Below are 19,940 nucleotides of genomic sequence, written 5' to 3' on the forward strand. Positions count from 1 at the left end.
CTCATGGGAATTGCCTCCCAGGGAATCCATCCCCCTGTGGTCTCTCCAGCCTGGCTGGAAGGCAAGGAAAAGCTAAGGGAGCAAGGGATAGAGCCCCCAAAATAAGGGCACAGCCCTGGTGGGTTCCTATGGAGACATTCCTGCTCTGAGGGAAAACCCCTGGAGCAATCCTGGATGGTTTGGGAGAGACAAGGGGGGGGGGTGTCACTCACCTGCGGCCCATCTTTGGGGTGAAGGGGGGGGTGGGATTTTCCAGAGACCTGGAGAGGGATGGGAGAGTCACCTTTGTGTCCCAAAATCCCACCCTTCTCCCTCAGGATGGGAGAGTCACCTCTGTGTCCTAAAATCCCACTCTTCTCCCTCAGGATGGGAGAGTCACCTCTGTGTCCCAAAATCCCACCCTTCCACTGGCAGTGTCTCCTCAAGACCCTCCAGACATTTGGGGCAGGAATGGGAATGAAAGCCCAATTCCCTGGGTTTTTTTTCCCCATGGAAAATACCCAGGAGGTTCTGCAGGAGCTGCAGGGGATGGAACCACCTCACCCTGCACACCCGGGCTTGGCTTTAACCCACAGGATTCCCCAAAACTTTCCCAGGAGAGGGGCTTCCCAAAACATTCCCTGACCCCAAAGGGTTCATCTTCCCGCCCCCTCCGGCGTTCCCAGCTCAATCCCTGGATCCAACCCTTCCCAGGGGAGCCCTGGAGGTGGATTTCCCCACCTGGTGGACAGGCTGGATGCAGAGGATGAGGCCGACTGGTGCAGCCTGGTGGCCTCGGCGGCCGCGTCCATGTCCACGTCGCTCCGGGACCGGGGAACGTTCTCGGCTTTCCGGGATTTCTTCATCTCCTCCCGGCCCTTCAGGCTCTCGGAGCGGCCCAGCTTGACCTCAGCACGGGAGCTGGAGCAGGGAACAAAGCCTGGGATGAGGCTGAGCCTGCTGGGAATGTCCCTGCAGGACGTGGAGGGGACGCCCAGGAGGAGCCGGGCGGGAATCTCGGGAGGGGTTTTTTTTGGGATGAGCGAAGGGAGAAGGGCTGGGCTGATCCCCCAGCGTGGGCAGCAGGGCAAGGGGGGGATTCTGGGATAGTGGGAAGGTGTCCAGGCCATGGCAGGGGGTGGCACTGGATTTTTAAGGTCCTTCCCACCCAAACCATTCCCAGGATTCCATGAAAAGTTGGATCCTCTTCGTGCTGCCAGAACGGCACCAAGAGCTGCTCCACAGGTGGAATGAGATCATCTTGAAGACCCTCCCAACCCAAACCATTCCAGCATTCCAAGTGCTGCTTTAGGTGGGATATTAGGGATAAACTCCTCCCCCTGTGAGGAGTGGCCAAGGCCCCGATCTTCCATGGAATTTGAGGATTGGAGATTCCAACCCACACCAAAACTGGGAGTGCTCAGGGCCAAGTCGGAGCCTCCTGGTCTAGTGGGAGGTGTCCCTGGATGATCACTGAGATTCCTTCCAGCCTGAACCATTCCACGATTCCATGAAACCCACCATGGGATGCCCAAAATCCCAGGCTGGCCCCACCTGTCTGATTCCAGCAGATCCTCTGGGAAGCTCCCTGTGGAGAGGCGTTGGGTGCCGGGCTCCTGGCTCTCGTAATGCTGATTGTTCTCAAAGTGCTGGATAATATTCCTCACATTCCCGGGTTTGACTGCTGGGACAAAAAAGCAGGGAAAATCCCCCCACACACAGTGAGCTCAGGATGGGGGAAACAGCACCCAGGGCACGTCCAGGAAGCCCTCCCAGCTCCCCTGGGGATGCTGGAATTCCTGGGATGCTGAGTGGGAAAAGCCATCCCTGCTTCCCAGAGCCCCATCCCGACATCCAGGGAATGTTTTCAGGGAGCTCGGGGGGGGGGGAAAGTGGGGCACGAAATCAAACTTATAAGCACATGAGGTGAATGGCAAAACCAAAAGAAGAGGCGTTTTTACCTTCGACAGGGGACAAAGGGACATGAAATGCTGGAAGGAAGAACAAAAATGAGGCGTCAAATCGATGCCAGAGGTGACAAATCAACCCCGAATTCCAGCAGCCAAGGAGGGAATGAGGGGAGTGGGAGAGGTGGAAACACGGGAACTCCAAGCTGGAGGGGAGGGAGGAGAGCAGGGACACACACATTCAGCTGTCACCACGTTGCCACCCCTGGATTGTGGCACTTTGGGGACACCTCGGAGCCTGCGGGGTGGGGAATGTCGGAGAAATCCGGGAGACTGGGATTCCTTCACCCAGGGGAGGTCTGGGTGGGGTATTGGGAAAAGGTTCTTCATCCAGAGGGTGGTTGGGGGCTGGAACAGGGTTTTGGAGAGGGACTTTTCCCAAGGAGTCACAGGACAAGGGGGATTGGGGGAGGTTTGGGTGGGATATCAGGGATAAATTCTTCCCTGTGAGGGTGGGTGGGGAGGACCTGGTTTTCCAGGGATTCCCCGTCCCTGGAAGTGTCCAAGGCCAGGTTGGAGCAACCTGTTCCAGTGGGAGGTGTCCCTGCCCATGGGACTGGATGAGCTTTAAGGTCCCTTCCAACCCCAATTCCATGATTTCCCAGGGAACTGGTCACAGCTCCAACTCTACCAGAGCTCCAGGAGAGTGGGACAACACTCCCAGGGACAAGGTGGGATTGTCAGGGCCAGGATTGGACCTGGATCCTCGTGTGTCCCTTCCCACTCAGGATATTCCATGATTCCATGAGAGCTCCCTTCCCACTCCCCCCACAAAAGCCAGGTGGAAACACGGATGGGTGAAGGGATGGTTTCCAAGGAGGGGGATGGAATTCCAGGAGGGGTTCCCAAGGCATTCCCAGGAAGCTGCAGCGGGCTCAGCACCTCGGGAAGGGCCCAGGACACTCACTGCTCTGGGAGGAGATTTTGGGCTTCCCGATGTACTTGAGGATGGGGTTGCGCTTCTTGTCTTCCAGGGCATCCTTGTCCTTCTTGGAGCTGCTGCTCTGTTGGGACACCCAGGAGGGTGAAACACGGAGAGAAACATCCCTACAGGAGCCCCGGGGGGGTCCCAGCATTCCCTGAGTGGGAATGAGCCACTGGAGAAGGGATGGGGCCGGGGTTTGGGGTTCTACAGGGGTGGAGGGAGATGGGGATCTCCGGAGAGCCAGAGGGAACAGAGCTGGGGAAGGGGCTGGAGCAGCTGGAGAAGGGTCTGGAGAAGTCCTGAGGGAGCTGGGGGGGCTCATCCCGGAGAAAAGGAGGCTCAGGGGGGACCTTCTGGCTCTGGAATTCCCTGACAGGAGGTTGGAGCTGGAGGAGGGGGTCGGGCTCTGCTCCCAGGGAACAAGAGACAGGAGGAGGGGGAACGGCCTCAACCTGTGCCAGGGGAGGGTCAGGTTGGAAATCAGGAGGAATTTCCCCCTGGAAAGGGTGTTCAGGCCTTGGCAGGGGCTGCCCAGGGAGGTTTGGAGTCCCCAGCCCTGGAGGTGCCCAGGGCAGGACTGGATGTGGCACTGAGTGCCAAGGTGGGGATGGGGCACAGGGTGGACTGGATGGGCTGGGAGGGCTTTTCCAGCCTCAGGGATTCTGGGATTCAGGGCTCTCAGGGAGCCAGCACCCACCTTCTTGGCCTTGGGGAAGAAGGGCAGCCACTTGTCCCTGTCGGGGAGGGACGGGACCTTCTCGGAGGCGCCGGCAGGACGCGGGTCCCGCACCCGGATCCCGGTGTGGTTCATGTAGGTGCTGAGGGCAAAGGCCATGGGGGAGCTGGAAGAGAGCAGAGCACGGGGATGGAGAGGGATCCCAGCCCTGGAAATGGTGGGAAAACACGGTGGGAGGTCAGGATAACCCCGGGGGAAGAGGGAAGGAGAGGAGGAGTTGGGAGAGGGGGAGATGGAATGGGAGAGGGGCAGACGTGGCCCACCAGATCCCAAGGGAAGTTCACCCTTCCCCAGGATCCCAAGGGAAGTTCACCCTTCCCAGGGCCATCCCGAGAGCCCAGGGGGCACATGTGGCACAGAGAGAAGATGCCGGAGGCCAGGACTGGATACTCCCTACGGAATTCCCGACCCTCCTGCCGTGCCCTGGGATCACTCACCTCCTGTCCTCTTCATACTTCGACCTGTGGAGAGACAGGGAGGGATAAAAGGGTTTGTTTGGGACACCAGGACCCCCAGGAGGGGTGTTGGCATCACCTCCCTGTTCCCACCTCCCCTTCCCACCTCCAGCAGGATGAAGGGACGGAGCTGAGGCTGTTCCTGCCCCTCTTCCCCGTGTCCCCAACCCCAAACCCCAAACTCAGGCACTCACAGGATCTCCCCGAGCTGGGCCAGCTGCTTCTCGGCCACCTGCCGCTCCTTCTGGGGGTCCCCATCCAGCTCCAGGAGGTCGTTCTCCCCATAGAGGCTCCCCAGGCCCATCGTCCGCTTCGTCCTGCAAGGACCGGGATCGGGACTGGCACTTTGGGATGGGGCCATTGGGGCCTGTAGGGCCATCAGGGCCTGTGGGGCCTATGAGGCCTGCGGAGTCATCAGGGCCTGTGGGGCCTATGAGGCCTGTGGGGCCATCAGGGCCTGTGAGGCCTGTGGGGCCCTCAGTGCCTCTGGGGCCATTAGGGCCTGTAGGGCCTGTGAGGCCTATGGGGCCCTCAGGGCCTGTGGGGTCTGTAGGGCCTCTGGGGCCTAAGGGGTCTATGGGGCCTGTGAGGCCTAAGGGGTCTATGGGGCTTATGGGCCCTATGGGGTCAATGGGGCCTATGTAACCCATGAGGCCTGTGTGGCCTATAGGGCCTAGGGGGCCTTTGAAGCCTGTTGGACCCTTTGGGTCTGTGGGGCTTATGGGGCCTATGTAGTCTAAGGGGTCTATGGGGCCTCTAGGGCCCATGGGGCCTCTGCAGCCTATGGGGTCTATGGGACCTATAGGGCCTTTGCAGCCTATGGGGCACATGTGGCCTATGGGGTCACCCCCAGGGTGCCCGTGGGGACCCCTGTGCAGGTGTGGTACCTGTAATCCTGGATCTGCTCCTGGATCTCGGGCATCACCATCTCCTGGGCCTCAAACAGGGCGGCCCGGGCGTCGTCCCCATTGCGCAGGCGACTCTCTGGGGACGGGGAGGGACAATCCCGCTCACCAACCACCCCAGGGACATTTGGGAATCCTCAGGGAGACCTGCCCTGAGTGCTGGCCACCCCCCTGCCAGAGGTGATTCCCATCTGGTGTCCTGTTTTGCTGAGACACCACAAGGAGAGCCCCGAGATCACCGGGAAGAGCTCCGGGAGCCCCCAGCCCCAATCCCTCCTCCTGGATTGGCATCCCAAGGAACGGCCCCTCACTCACCGATCTCTGCCAGGAGCTGCTCCGACACCTTCACCCGGAGAGGCTGCAGAGGGGGGGAGAAGAGAGGAGCAGCTCAGCTCTGGATCCCTTTTCCCAGCTGGAAGGAGCTGGGATTATGGTGCTGGAGCCCCCGAATTCCTGCCCCATCTCTCCACGGAGATCTCACACACCCAGCATCCCACAAAAGATTCCCAACAGGAATCTATCTGCTCCCTTGGAGCACCAGCAGGAGCACCTGGGTGTCCATCCTCCCTTCCAGGACCCTCCTCTCCTGCTTCCAGGCCCCTGGAGTTGTGCCAGGAGTGGGGATTCCTCACACAACTCCTTGTGCTTCCCGGGGGTGGAGGAACCAGCAGCAAAAAAAAAAGCTTTTCCAGTGGCCAAACCCACCCAAAACCACTTCCAAAACACTCCCAAAATCATCCCAGGACACGAGGGGGACGCTGGAATTCCAGCTGTTCCCTGCAAGGACGAGGAATCCTGTGCCATAGCAAGAGCTCCAGGAGCCCAAATCCCAAATCCCCTTCCTGGTTTGGCATCTTAAGGAACAGCCCCATGCAGGGAAGAGGAGCTGGTGATCCCAAGGGTGGGGGTGCCCTGGATCCTGCTCTTACTGCGCTCCTGTCCAGGAAGATATTCCAGATCTCCTTCCCCAAAGCTCGGGAATCCTTGGCTGTGCTCTGCTGGAAAACCTCCGTGCACAGGTAGAAGAGCTGCGGGGAAAAGGGAAGGAGGAGGAATGTTGGGAAGGGGGGAGGGAGGGAGGGAGGGAAAAGGCTCACCACCTACAGAAGTGTCACCCCCAGGAAGTGTCACCCTCCCCGTGCTGTGGGAAACCCCCTGGCTGAGGCAGGAAGCTGTGGGAAGCACCGGCTTGGGGATGCCAGGAATGTGCAGGAATGTGCCTCGGGAATACGGGGGAAGGTGCCTCGGGCTCAGGTATTCCCGGGATTCCCCTGGGGCTCAGGTATTCCCAGGATTCCCCTGGGGCTCAGGTATTCCCGGGATTCCCCTGGGGCTCAGGTATTCCCGGGATTCCCCTCGGGCTCAGGTATTCCCAGGATTCCCCTGGGGCTCAGGTATTCCCGGGATTCCCCTGGGGCTCAGGTATTCCCGGGATTCCCCTGGGGCTCAGGTATTCCCAGGATTCCCCTGGGGCTCAGGTATTCCCGGGATTGCCCCTTACCAGGGGGCTGGGATCAGCCTGGGAGAAGATGTAGCGCAGGAAGACCCCCAGGTGTGCCGGCCGGGATTTCAGCTTCCCCAGGTCCTGGAAGAGGGAGTCGCACTGGGAAGAGAAGGGAAGGGAAGGAATTCACTCCTCTGGATCCTCAGCCCAGCTCCTGAATCCCACCTCCTTGGGACCAACCCGGGGTGTCTCCTGGGAGGGGGATTTGAAATCCCACCAGGCCTGGGGGGGGTCCATAAAGGGGTGAGGGGACAAAAAATCCCGGGAATACCTCGTTGTTGAAATAGCCTGGATCACAATCCTCCTCCGGGCCGATGATCAGGGGCCTTCCCGGCCGCTCCTGCCCGGGGAAGGGGTGGGAATTAGGAGCCAGGAGCCCGGATCCGGGGGGGAATCCTGTGTATTCCTGAGGCTCCAGCCCCCTTGGATGAGCTCCCACCCACCTGCTCTGCCATGGCTGGGAAGGGGCTGTCGGAGCCCTGGCGCCGATGGTGCTGGAAAAGCCGGGAGGAGATGATGGGGGAGGTCCGGGGGCTTTCCAGGCCGTGGTCGGAGAGGGTGGAATTCCGGTTCAGGGAGACCTGCTCGGCACGGGAGACACTGGGAATGTGAGGCTGAGGCACCTGAGAGCAGCTCTCAGCTCAAGATTCCACAAAAACATAAAACCCTGGGAGTGGGGGAAAACACAAAACCCCTCGGGGGCCGCTGGGAGAACTTTTGGGTTGGGAGCAGGAGGTGGGAATTTTGGGGGATCCCTCGTTTTGGGGGTAAAGGTGACGAGCCCAAGGAATTCCGGGTTGAGGAATTACAAGGAATTCCATTGGTTCAGGTGACAAGCAGTTCACTGGGATTACAAAAGGAGGCCCTGAGGATTCCCGGAGTGATCCAGCCCCGCTCCCGGGGCGCAGGGAAAGTCGGGAAACCCCTCCCTCACCTCACTCACAGAGGGGAATCGCTCCGTGCCGGATTCCAACCCGCTGTCTCCATCCTGGGAGTCCAGGGAGAGGCGTCCTGGGAGCAGAGGAGAGGCTGATCCATGTGTCCAGGAGCTGGGAACACCGGGATGCTCCAGGAACACCGGCACCACTCACCTTCCACCAACCTGAACCCGGCCATGCTGGAGTCGCTGCTCAGCCTGGAATCCTGCAGTGGGAGAGGGGTGGGATCACTGGGATGGTGGATTCAGGATTCAAGGACAGGGATGAGGGAACTTGGAGCAATTCCCACCACAGGAGGTTTGGGAAAAGCAGGGATGTCTCTGCCGCTGTTCCCACCGCCCCGGGAGGGCGATCCCCACACCTTGGGAAGGTGTTCCCAACACCTCAGGAAGGTGTTCCCAACACCTCAGGAAGGTGTTCCCAGGCTCAGAGGGAGCCAGGAGGATGGGGGTGACTCCCCTGAATCCACCCACCAGGGAATTCCCGGTCTCCTGGAGGATTTTGAGCTGGAGCTGGCTGACCCTCCGGCGCGCGCCCTCGATCTGCTCCTCCACGGCCGCTCCGGGGTTCCGGCTGTACAGCTCCTGGAAGCGCTGAGGGGAAGGAGAGGGGACCTTCACACCCACCCCAAACCCACGAATCCCATCCCACAGCCCACCAGGAAGGGTTGGAGGGTGCCCAGACAGCTGTGGGTGCTCCATCCCTGGAAGGGTTGGATCGGGATGGAGCGACCTGGGCTGGCAGGAGGTGTCCCTGCCCACGGATCATCTTCCAACCCAAACCATTCCATGATTCCACAGGGGGCTGAAGCCTCTTTGTGCTGCCCCAGCAGCACCAGGACATCGCCAAGGGCTGCTCCAAGGAGCAAAAAAAGAGGGAAGAAGAGGGAAAAGAGTCCCCATACCTGCAGCTCCGCCTCCTCCTGCCGCAGCATATTCCGCAGGATCTGCGTGGCGTGTTTCTGCACCTCTGGGTCCTGCAATTCCACGGGGAATTCCTCAGTTTTGCCTCCCTCTCATCTCCCACGCCGGGGGGGGACGGGGCAGGGTGGGCTGGGGGGGGTCTGGTGTGACCTGGAGGGGTCTGGGGTCGGTGATTCGCTGCGGCAGCGGCGGCGGCGGGGGGGGACACGCGGGGGGGACGTGGGGGGATCCCGCTGTTCCCACATCCTGCTGGGAGCTGGGCACCCCCACGGAGGGAGGGGGGGATCCCAGGAGGGTCAGAGCGACGTAGGCACCGGCTGCAAAAAGTTGGGAGAGGGGAGAGTGAGAAAGGTCTCCGTGGTTCACTCGTGGAACTCAACGCGACCCAACTCGGCCTAAACTCAACCCAACTCGACCTAAACTCAACCCAAATCAACCTAAACTCAACATAAATCAACCTAAACTCGACCTAAACTCAACCCAACTCAACCTAAACTTGACATAAATCAACCTAAACTCGACCTAAACTCAACCCAAATCAACCTAAACTCAACCTGAACTCGACCTAAACTCGACCTAAACTCGACCTAAACTCGACCTAAACTCGACCTAAACTCGACCTAAACTCGACCTAAACTCGACCTAAACTCGACCTAAACTCGACCTAAACTCGACCCAAATCAACCTAAACTCGACCTAAACTCAACCCAACTCAACCTCAACCACCCCATGGGCATCAGGGTGGGAACATCCCTGTCCAGCGGATCTGCCACCTGGATCAAGCCAGGTTTTCCCATCTTTTCTCCAAGAACCCAGGCCTGGCCTCGGGTGGGATCCATCCCGTGGCCTCCTGAGCCGGGGAGGGAGGAGGTGCCCCTTCCTGTGAAAACACTGATTTGTGGGTTTAGGATCAAATCTGGGGCAAACCAGCCAAAAATTGGCTCTCCCCCGAAATTCCCCAAGGATGGGAATGTGCTCCTGGACATCCCCACGTTGCCTCCACATCGCCCACGACGATCCAAGTGGGAAGAGCAGCCGGGTGGGAAGAGCAGCCACACTCACACTTGATTAACTTCACCACTTCCAGGTGGGAGCTGTTGGTCACCATCGTCCCATTCACCTGGGATGAGGGAGAGAAGGGCTGGGAGAGGCTGGGAAGGGGAAAGGGGAGCGGGAATTCCCGTGGGGAAGGGGCTGGGAACGCTCACCTTGACGATCCGGTCGCCCTCCTGCACGCCGGCTCTCATGGCAGCCCCACCTGGGACACGGGGAGGAGTCAGGATGGACCCAAGGGATGGCTCCCGGTGCTCCCAGATCCTCCTGACACATTCCAAGGGGGAGCACCAGGCACAGAATTCCCGTGGGATGAGCCCGATGACCGAGCCTTGGGTGCTTGTGAACATCCAGACAATCCCTGTCCTGCCCATCCCAGCCTTTCCCACCCGCCTTGGGATGGAAGGGGGCTCCCAACCTGTTGTCCCCCCATCCAGGTTGGCTCTGACACATCTGGGAACACCTGGATCCAGAGGCAGGAGCAGGGCCCTGCTCTGCCCCCCCTTCCCTGCCCCTGCTCCTTAAAGGAGCTGCCGAGGTCGGAATCCAGGAAAAATCCACTTTTTTTTTTCCAGAGCCCAAAACCAAGAGGAAAATGTTTCCACTCGGTTCAACTCCAAGCCAAGGGCCTGAGAGATGCAGGGAGTGGAAAGTCCTCGGAATTGTCAGGATCCTTTTGGGTTTGATGGTTCTTGGAAAACGAAGGGAGCGGGGAGAGGAGTTGGGAATGTCCCCAACTTCCAGGGATAACTCCAGCTGCAGGAGAGTTGGAGCTCCCAAGCCTTTTTCCCTGTCCTATATCCTCGTTTTTTCCTGGCTTTCTGGCCAGAGAGGGGAAGGGGGAGGAGTTGGGAACATCCGCTGGAAAAGAAGCAGCTCATTGTCTGTTTGAACTGCAGCTCCAAAGTCACGGCTCAGGAGCCAAATCCAGGTTTTCCAGGGGCTACAACGGGGAATTCCCACCTCCAGCCCGCCCAGCAGCTCCCTGGGATGTACAGGGAAAGGGCAATCTGGGGGAGCTTCCATGGAACCATGGAAGGGTTTGGGTTGGAAGGGACTTAAAAATCTCATTCCACCTCCTGCCGTGGGCAGGGACACCTTCCATGGGCCAGGAGACTTCCCGTCCAACCTGGCCTTGGACACTTCCAGGGATGGGGTATCCGTGGCATAACCTGTGCCATGGTCTCAGCCCCCTCCCAGGGAAGGATTTATTCACAATATCCAGGGAATCCTGGAATGGTTTGGGGTGGAAGGGACCTCAAAGCCCATCCACCTCCCACGAGCCCGGGATGCTCCAAGCCCTGTCCAACTGGGACACTCCCACTGTCCCAGCCTGCTCCAAGTCCCATCCAACCCAACCTTCCCCAAACCCCTTCCCCAATCCCACCTTTCCATCCCCTTTGGCCACACCTCACCCATCCCCAGAGCGAGACCCCCCCCTCCCCAAAACCGGCCCCATCCAGGGAGGAGAATCCCCAAACCCCTCCTGGATGTGTTTTCTCCCCCAGGACGTGGCCTGGGGTGGGTGGGGGGGATCCCTGAGGGATCTCCTGCCCTTCCAGGACCCCTTGCAAGGGCTGGGATGTCCCACCTGGGCGCACCGACTGCACCAGCACCACGCGGTCGCCGCTGACGGTGAAGCCGAAGCCATGCTGGTCCTTCTGGATGATGACACAGCGCTGGACCAGCCCTGCAGGGGGACAGGGAGAGCAGGGGAAACAGGGAGACAGGGAGAGGAGGGAGAGGAGGGAGAGAAGGGAAAAGAGGGAAAAAAGGGAGAGAAGGGAGAAGAGGGAGAGGAGGGAGAAGAGGGAGAGCAGGGATAGGAGAGAGGAGGGAAAAGAGGGAGAGGAGGGAGAAGGAGAAGAAGGAGAAGAGGGAGAGGAGGGAGAGGAGGGAAAAGAGGGAGAGGAGAAAGAGGAGGGAGAGGAGGAAGAGGAGGAAGGAGAAGACGGAGAGCAGGGAGAGGAGGGAAAGAGGGAGAGGAGGGAGAGGAAGGAAAAGAGGTAGAGGAAGGAGAATAGGGAGAGGAGGGAAAACAGGGATAAGAAGGAGAGGAAGGAGAGGAGGGAGAGGAGAGAGAGGAGGGAGAGGAGAAGAAAAGGGAGAGGAGGAAGAAGAAGGAGAGGAAGAAGAGGAAGGAGAGGAGCAGGAGGTGGCCGTGAGGCTCCTGGTTTGGCCCCTCAGCCACTCCCAGTTTCAGGGGCCGTGGTTGGAGCCACACCTGACCTCGGGGTCATCGGTTTGAGCTCCCCCCAAAAACTCCTGGGACCCCCAAATTGGAGTGAAAAGGGTCCCCCAAGCCCCCAGGAGCCCCAAATTGGGGTGAAAAGGGACCTCCCCACACCTGAGACCCCCAAATTGGGGTGAAAAGGGTCCCCCAAACCCCCGGGAGCCCCAAATTGGGGGTGAAGGGTCCTTTGGACACCCATGACCCCGGGGGTCACTGTCTGTCCTTGACCACCAGGTCCACGCCCCCGAGATCCACCCTATGGATGAATCCCTTGGGTTTGGAGCCCAATTCCCAAAAACTTGGTGGTGCCTCAGGATGGCCCTGGCCCTGCCTGGAAGGTCCTGTCCTTCCCAGACGCTTCCCCAGGTGACTCCAGGGGCTGTTCCCGAGGTCCAGGTGGCCCTGGAGGCCGAGGGAAGGGGGAATTCCCACCTGTGGATTCGGAGGAGTCGGAGGAGGGCTGGCGGTGGTGCCCAGGGGACCTTCGCTCCGAGGAGGAATCCCCCAGCGAGGACAGGCTGCTCAACCTGGGGGGGAAAGAGGAGGAGGAGAGATCAGGGATGGCCAATCCCAGGAATCCCTGAGGTTGGAAAAGCCCTCCAAGGTCACCCCATCCACCCCTGTGCCCCATCCCCACCTTGGCCCCCGGCCCAGAGCACTCAGTGCCACGGCCAGGCCTTCCCTGGGCACCTCCAGGGCTGGGGAAACCTCCAAACCTCCCTGGGCAGCCCCTGCCAAGGCCTGAACACCCTTTCCATGGGAAAATTCCTCCTGATTTCCAACCTGAGCCTTCCCTGGGCACCTCCAGGGCTGGGCACTCCAAACCTCCCCCAGCAGCCCCTTCCAGCATCCAACCACCCTTTCCATGGGGAAATTCCTCCTCATGGCCAACCTGACCCTCCCCTGGCACAGCTTGAGGCCGTTTCCCCTCCTCCTGTCCCTTGTTCCCTGGGAGAAGATCCTGGGGATCCCCCCTCCTGTCAGGGAATTCCAGAGCCAGAAGGTCCCCCCTGAGCCTCCTTTTCTCCGGGATGAGCCCCCCCAGCTCCCTCAGGAGTTCTCCAGCCCCTTCTCCTGCTGCTCCAGCCCCTCCAGCCCGACCTGGCCATGGCCCTGGATGTTCCCTGCCCATCACCCAGCCCGGGGGGGACAATCCCTGCCCCGGGAAGGCTCGGGATTAACCCCGGGGGATTACCGGGCAGTGCCAGGGGCAGGTCAGACCCGCGGCTTTATCCCGGCCCGGGGGCAGGATCCCGGCTCTTCCCGGGATTTAGGGATGCAATTCCCTGATTCCCAACAGCACCAGCACCACCCCTGGCCCTGCCTGCAGCCCCTCCAGGAGCTGCCATCCCAGCCAGGGCGATCCAGGGGGAAGGAGCTGGGCCAGCCTCGGCTTAGCCAGGCTAAAAAAGAGTCCTTTAATTCGGCTTTGCTTAAGCTCCTTCCTAATTGACTTATGGGGAGGCCAAAACATGCCCGGGAGTGGGATCCCAACTCCTGCTTCCAACACCAGGGAAGCTCCCAGAGGTTGTCCCGAAGGAATTTCGCTCCGGAGCCTTTTCAGGGCGTCCAAATCCCACCCCCAAAATCCTGGATTTCCCCCCACCCCGATCCCTGAAGTGGCAGCTGGAGCCACATCCCGCACCCTGCACCTCCAGGATTCCTGCTATGGGGTTCTTTTCCCAGATTTTTCCCTGTTCTGGGGTTGTTTTCCCAGATTTTTCCCTGCTCTGGGGTTCTTTTCCCAGATTTTCCCCTGTTTTCCCTGCTCTAGGGTTCTTTTCCCAGATTTTTTTTTCCCTGTTTTCCCTGCTCTGGGGTTCTTTTCCTGGATTTTTTCCCCTGTTTTCCCTGCTCTGGGGTTCTTTTCCCAGATTTTCCCCTGTTTTCCCGGCTCTGGGGTTCTTTTCCCAGATTTTCCCCTGTTTGCCCTGCTCTGGGGTTGTTTTCCCAGATTTTTCCCTGCTCTGGGGTTCTTTTCTCTGATTTTTCCCTGTTTTCCCTGCTCTGGGGTTCTTTTCCCAGATTTTTTTTTCCCTGTTTTCCCTGCTCTGGGGTTCTTTTCCCGGATTTTTTTCCCTGTTTTCCCTGCTCTGGGGTTGTTTTCCTGGAATTTTTTGCCTGTTTTTCAGTGAAATTACGGATGTTTGGGGGTTTTTTTTGGGAATGCACAAGCAGGAGCTGAGCAGAATTCCCTGCCTGGAATGGGGATGGGGTGAAGGAGTGAGGGCACAATTCCAGCAAGGGGAGCAGCCAAGGGAAAAAAAAAAAACCTGGGAAAACCAGGAGGGAATGAAATCATCACCAGGTCACCCAGAGCAAATTCCATGATTAAAAGATTCAGGGAAAAACGGGATCAAATCCCCAAAGCTGGGCAGGAACTTCCCAAAACCAAAACTTCCCAAAAACAAAACTTCTCCCCCTAAAAAAATAAAAAAAATCTCCCAGGAGGTTGATTTTATTCCCTCCCAATTTTCCAAACAGCTGTTCTGTGTGTTCCCCCCTCCAGGGGAGAGGAAATATTTTGGGAAGAGCCAGAGCCAGCAGGGGAATGCCCGAAAATCCACTGCCTTTGGAAGAGAATTGGGGGGGGGGGGAGGGCAGGATGGACCCTTCAGCAGGAAAAACTGCAAAAAATAGGGATATATATGGAAAAAATAGGGATATATATGGAAAAAATAGGGATATATATGGAAAAAATAGGGATATATATGGAAAAAATAGGGATATATACAGAAAAAATAGGGATATATATGGAAAAAATAGGGATATATACGGAAAAAATAGGGATATATATGGAAAAAATAGGGATATATACAGAAAAAAGTGGAAAAGCACACAAAATCCAGGAGCTGGAAAGGGAATTGAAGTGTCCTGATGGGATCCCTCTTGTCAGGAATCTGCTCCCATGGGCGTGGACAAGGAACACACTCCGGGATTGTCCAGGATTTCCCAGGGCCAGACCCTGCTTTCCCAAGCCACAGCCCTGCAGACCAGTTCCCAATATTCCCGGGACAGGAAGGAAGGAATTCCAGCTTTTAAAAAAAAAAAAAAATTAATAAATAAATAATAAAAATGATTCAGCTTCCTCTCCCCCCCTTCCCCCTCCCAGACTGTCCCTTCCCGGCGCTCCCGGTTGGAGCAGCTCCCAGGGATATCCCTCCACATCCCGGTGGGAAGAGGGGGTGGATCCCTTGGGAATGGGGGGGTGAATCCCCTGGGAATAAGGGGGTGGATCCCCTGGGAATAAGGGGTGGATCCCCTGGGAATAAGGGGGTGTGAACCCCCCCCCGGGAATGGCAGCAGGGGCTGGAGGGGGCAAGGCTGGGACCTGTTCCCGCTCCGGACACATCTGGAAATCTGGGAATGCTGCAGCTCCGTGAGGCACATTTGGACCTTGCCAGGTCTAAAAAAGAGGGAAAACCCCCCGTTTCCCAACATTTCTGGCTGCCTGGAGGTGTCACCCCCATGAGGTTTCCTTCCCAGCTCTTCCCACAACTCCCGGTTGGCGAATCCCGCTGGAAACACCGGGATGAGAGCGGCTCTCCAGGGATTTCCTGGCCCCACATCCCGGTGGATCCATCCCTGTGGTGACCCTGGATCTGACCCAGCTCCTTCTTCCCGGCTCCCAAACCACCCCCCACAATTCCACAGGGCCGGATCCATCCCAGATCCATCCCAGATCCATCCCGGATCCATCCCGGATCCATCCCGGATCCATCCCGGACCCATCCGACCTTTTCCTTCCCTATCCCTGCTCATTCCTTATTTGTTTTTGGGTTTTTTTGCCAGGGAAGGGAAGCAGAGCTGAAGTTCAGGAGGAGGTTTTTGGGAGCCCTTTAGGAAAAACCCAGCTGGAAAAATCCCAGGGATCCACCGGAACCACCAGGATTCAAACACCCGGATTCCTCCAACGACTCGGTGGACCCTGGAAAAGCTCGGCTTTAATTAAGGCTTTTAATTAAACCGGGGGGTTTGGAAAAACAATTAAGCTCCAGTTGTTTAATTGGCACGGGGGAGGCTCCGTTTCCAACATTCCCAACTGCCTGTGCCCTCCAAGCCTGCACAATTCCAAGCCCCCACGGGGAGGGATGTGGGGAAAGCCGGGATTTGGGACAGGCAGGTGACAGTTCCAGGAAATAAATCTGTTGGGATTCGGAGTCAAACAACCTCCTGGGGGAGATTCCCAGTGGGATCAGACCCAGGAAGGGATGGAGACACGAGTGCTCTGCCCAGCAGGGATCGGGAAAAGCTTGGGAAGAGCTGTGGGAGCCAAGGAAGGAGCAAGGAAGGGGCAGGGAAGGATTCGTGTCCCCATTAAATGACATTTTAAACGTTTTCCCTCCTGTCCTGCTCCATAAAACTCCACTTCCATGCCCAGCTCTGGCAAAACCCTCCGGATTGGCACCTGGAATGCCACCTTTCCCAGAAAAACCCCGGCATGGGAGCGTGGAGGGGTGGGAGCTCCCCACGTCCCGGCATTCCTGGGAACGCTCCGGGGGCCGAGGGCCGGGAGCAGCTCCCGCTTCCCGCCTCCCAGGAGCTCTTCCAGCTCCGAATTCCCGACTTCCCAGGGCTCTCCCAGGCAGGGCAGGGTAATGATTAATTCCAGCCACTCCAGCTCCTGGAAAACAGGGACTGGCAGAGCTGGTTTGTCCGGCGCCGACGGCGCTCCCGGGGTGAGAAATCCCGGAGCGAGATATGGAATAACCGGGCCCGGAGGGAATGGTTTTCCTCCCCAAGCTTTTCCCTAAAATAAAAAGCCACAGGTCCCTGCAGCAGGGAGGATCCACAACCTGTCTGGGAACAGAGTCATGGAGTTATGGAATGGGATGGGTTGGGAAGGGCACCTTAAAGATCACCCAGTTCCCACACTTCCCGCTATCCCAGGTTGCTCCAACCCGGCCTTGGACAATTCCAGGGATTGGGAATCCACAATTCCCTGGGCAACCTGTGCCAGGGCCTCCCTCCACTCCCAGGGAAGAGTTTATCCCTAATATCCAATCAAAACCAGCACATGGAATCCTGGATCCTTAAAGATCCTTAAAGATCACCCAATTCCAAAGGGACACTTCCCTCTATCCCAGGTTGCTCCAGCCTGGACTTGGACACTTCCAGGGGTTGGGAATCCACAATTCCCAGGGCAACCTGTGCCAGGGCCTCCCTCCACTCCCAGGGAAGAGTTTATCCCTAATATCCAATTTTATATCCCTAATATCCAATCAAAACCAGTACATGGAATCCTGGATCCTTAAAGATCACCCAGTTCCCAAAGGACACTTCCCCCTATCCCAGGTTGCTCCAACCCGGCCTTGGCCACTTCCAGGGATGGGGAATCCACAATTTCTGGGAGCCTCCCTGTTCCTTGGGCATCCCTGAGCCACTGCTGGAACAGGAAAGCAGGAAAGCTGCTGGTTTTCCACGGGGAAATCACTCCGATTATCCCACTTTTTAAATTACTTTTTCGAAACCATCCCGTTTTCCAGGGAATTTGGATAATTTTCCAGGAATTCCTCCCGGCCCCCAGCGACTCCCGGCCCGGCCAGGGCACTGCAGGCTCCTGACCTTAAGGAGAGCCGGAGCCTGGGGCTATTTAGGGAGCAGAGAGAGCCTTAATCCCAGGAAAAGTCAGGCAGCCGAGGCCTCATCCTGCCCCTTTCCCACCTGGGATGGGGCTGGAATTCAGCAGCTCCTCAATTCCAGTCCCACAGGGAACACACAGGAGCCTCGGGGGGATGAGTTTTCCAACTAATTCAGGTTTCAGAGGGAAGGGAAACGGGGGTGAGGTGGTTTTTTGGGATCCATCCCAGCCCATCCTTTCCCAAAACCGGGAGAAAAATTCCTTGGAGAAGGACAACCAAGACCCCAAACCCCCCCACCACCTCTGGCACAATCCCAAAAAGCCACAATCCCAAAAAGTCACAATCAATTCCAAAAGCAAAGGGGGTTTTTCCAAGGGTTTATCCCACTGGATCACATCCCCCTTTCCCTGGGAAGCTCCTTGTCCAGAGACCCACAAACCCTAAAATCACAATCCCAAAAAATCACAATGCCAAAAAGTCACAATCCCAAACAGTCACAATCCCAAAAAGCCACAATCCCAAAAGCCACAATCCCAAAAGCCACAAGCAATTCCAAAAGCAAATGAGGTTTTTTTTCCACGGGTTTATCCCACTGGATCACATCCCCCCTTTCCCTGGGACAATCCACAGGGATCCCACCCCCCAAAAAAAAACCTCCACCCCAAAAGCCTCCCCCCCCCCCGGGGAGAAATTCAGGTTAAAACTAAACCTTTTTGGAGTAAAATAAAGCAGGGAAAGGACAATTCCCGACAGGGGAGGATTTGGGGGGGCACTGGGTGGGCTTTGGGGTGTCCAGGGATGGGGTGGGGGCTCCACGGCGGGCTGAGCCCCCTCCCCTGAGGACCCAGGCTCCCAAAACCCCATAATTTCACCCCAAAATGCTGCTCCACCCCCCCAGGGGTCTATGGAGGGATCTGGGGGGGGAAAGGGGGGTTGAGCCTCCCCCTTCTATCCCCTTCACTCCCAAAACCCCACAGATTTCCCCCAAAACGCTGCTGCCCCTCAGGGCTCTACGGCTGAGACACCCCCCCTTCCCCGTGGGTCCATGATCCCAAAATCTCAGAGCTTCACCCCAAAACGCCCATGGTTTGTGGAGGGAGGGGGCTCAGCCTGCCTCCCTGAGTCCCTGCACTCCCAAACCCTCCCACTTTCACCCCAAAACGTTCCTCCCCCCCCCCAGGGGTCTGGCTGAGCCCCCTCCCCGGGGGTCCAGGCTCTCAAACCCCCCCACTTTCACCCCAAACCCCAGGGGTCTGGCCGAGCCCCCTCCCCGGGGGTCCAGGCTCCCAAACCCCCCCATTTCACCCCCAAAACCGCCGCTCCCCCCCCAGGGGTCTAGCTGAGCCCCCTCCCCAGAGTCCCTGCACTCCCAAACCCCCCCATTTCACCCCAAAACCGCCGCTCCCCCCCCCAGGGGTCGGGCCGAGCCCCTTCCCCCTCCGCCCCCCCCTCACCCCCGTGTCCCCCCTCCCCGTGTCCCCCCCGTGTCCCCCCCACCCCCGTGTCCCCCCTCCCCGTGCCCCCCCCGTGTCCCCCCCCACCCCCGGCCCCCCCCTCCCCGTGTCCCCCCCGTGTCCCCCCCACCCCCGTGTCCCCCCTCCCCGTGTCCCCCCCGTGTCCCCCCCCCACCCCCGGGGGTCTCCCCCCTGCCCTCACCTGTCGGGGGCCTGCGGAGGCCTCACGCTCATGGTGCCTCGGCGTCCCTCAGGGCTGCGGGAGCCGCCGCCGCCGCCGCCGCCGCCCCGCCGCTCCGGCCGCCCCCGCCACCATCGCCCGGCCCCGGCGGCCGCGGCGGCCTCGGGGGGCCCCGAAAGCCCCGGCCCGGCCCGGCCCGGCTCGGGCGCGATGGCGGCGCGGGCCCGGCTGTGGGGGCTCCCCCCGCCCGCCCCGCGCAGCCCCCCCTGAGGGCCGGGCCGAGGGAGAGGCCTGAGGGCCGCTCCCAATCCCCGCGCTCGGGGCCGCCCCGCCGGCCGCGGGCACTGCCCGGGGGGAGCGGCGGGACGGGGAGGGACGGACGGAGGGAGGGGAGGGAGGGAGGGAGGGGAGATGGGGCGGGGGGGGAAAGGGGTGGGGGGTGCGGGGCGTGGGGGGACACGCGGTGAGCGCTGGGTGAGCTCGGGGTGGGGGGACACGCGGGGACGGGGGGGACACACACAGTGAGCTCGGGGTGTGGGGGACACACAGGGACAGGGGGATTTGGGGGGACCCACAGATGGGGGGAGCCACAGTGACCTCTGGGTATGGGGGACACACAGAGTGAGCTTGTGGTGTGGGGGACACACAGGGACAGGGGGGACACACAGTGAGCTCAGGTTGTGGGGACACACGGGGACAGGGGGATTTGGGGGACACACACAGTGAGCTCTGGGTATGGGGGACACACGGTGAGCACTGGGTGTGGGGGACACAGGGACAGGGTGGGTTTGGGGGGACTCACAGATGGGGGGACACACGGGGACAGGGGGACACACAGTGAGCTCAGGGTGTGGGGACACACGGGGACAGGGGGATTTGGGGGGACCCACATGGTGAGCTCTGGGCATGGGGGACACACGGGGACAGGGGGATTTGGGGGACCCACAGTGACCTCTGGGTATGGGGTACACAGGGACAGGGGGATTTTGGGGGACCTCTGGGTATGGGGGACACAGGGACAGGGGGATTTTGGGGGACCTCTGGGCATGGGGGACACAGGGACAGGGGGATTTTGGGGGGACCTCTGGGCATGGGGGACACAGGG

General features: G+C 59.4%; 1 protein-coding gene across 1 annotated transcript in view; it reads right to left on the reverse strand.

Moving 5' to 3' along the window:
• LOC127465034 (rho guanine nucleotide exchange factor 11-like) overlaps window positions 1–18,965 on the reverse strand; it is a 29,615-nt gene extending 10,650 nt beyond the window's left edge. The window contains 24 exon segments of the mRNA XM_051775522.1: window positions 213–260; window positions 721–900; window positions 1,534–1,663; window positions 1,941–1,970; window positions 2,854–2,950; window positions 3,569–3,713; window positions 4,045–4,068; window positions 4,257–4,379; window positions 4,950–5,046; window positions 5,283–5,325; window positions 5,897–5,995; window positions 6,469–6,570; window positions 6,743–6,811; window positions 6,915–7,052; window positions 7,406–7,482; window positions 7,563–7,614; window positions 7,883–8,002; window positions 8,314–8,385; window positions 8,483–8,649; window positions 9,395–9,452; window positions 9,541–9,590; window positions 10,977–11,075; window positions 12,051–12,145; window positions 18,857–18,965. Of these exon segments, the coding sequence (XP_051631482.1) occupies window positions 213–260; window positions 721–900; window positions 1,534–1,663; window positions 1,941–1,970; window positions 2,854–2,950; window positions 3,569–3,713; window positions 4,045–4,068; window positions 4,257–4,379; window positions 4,950–5,046; window positions 5,283–5,325; window positions 5,897–5,995; window positions 6,469–6,570; window positions 6,743–6,811; window positions 6,915–7,052; window positions 7,406–7,482; window positions 7,563–7,614; window positions 7,883–8,002; window positions 8,314–8,385; window positions 8,483–8,649; window positions 9,395–9,452; window positions 9,541–9,590; window positions 10,977–11,075; window positions 12,051–12,145; window positions 18,857–18,888 (2,147 nt within the window). The 5' untranslated portion in view covers window positions 18,889–18,965.
• Between the last annotated feature and the right edge of the window lie 975 nt (window positions 18,966–19,940).

Source organism: Manacus candei, unplaced genomic scaffold (assembly GCF_025592945.1).
Source record: "Manacus candei isolate 608988 ecotype Guabito, Panama unplaced genomic scaffold, ASM2559294v1 h1tg000308l, whole genome shotgun sequence".
NCBI lineage: Eukaryota > Metazoa > Chordata > Aves > Passeriformes > Pipridae > Manacus > Manacus candei.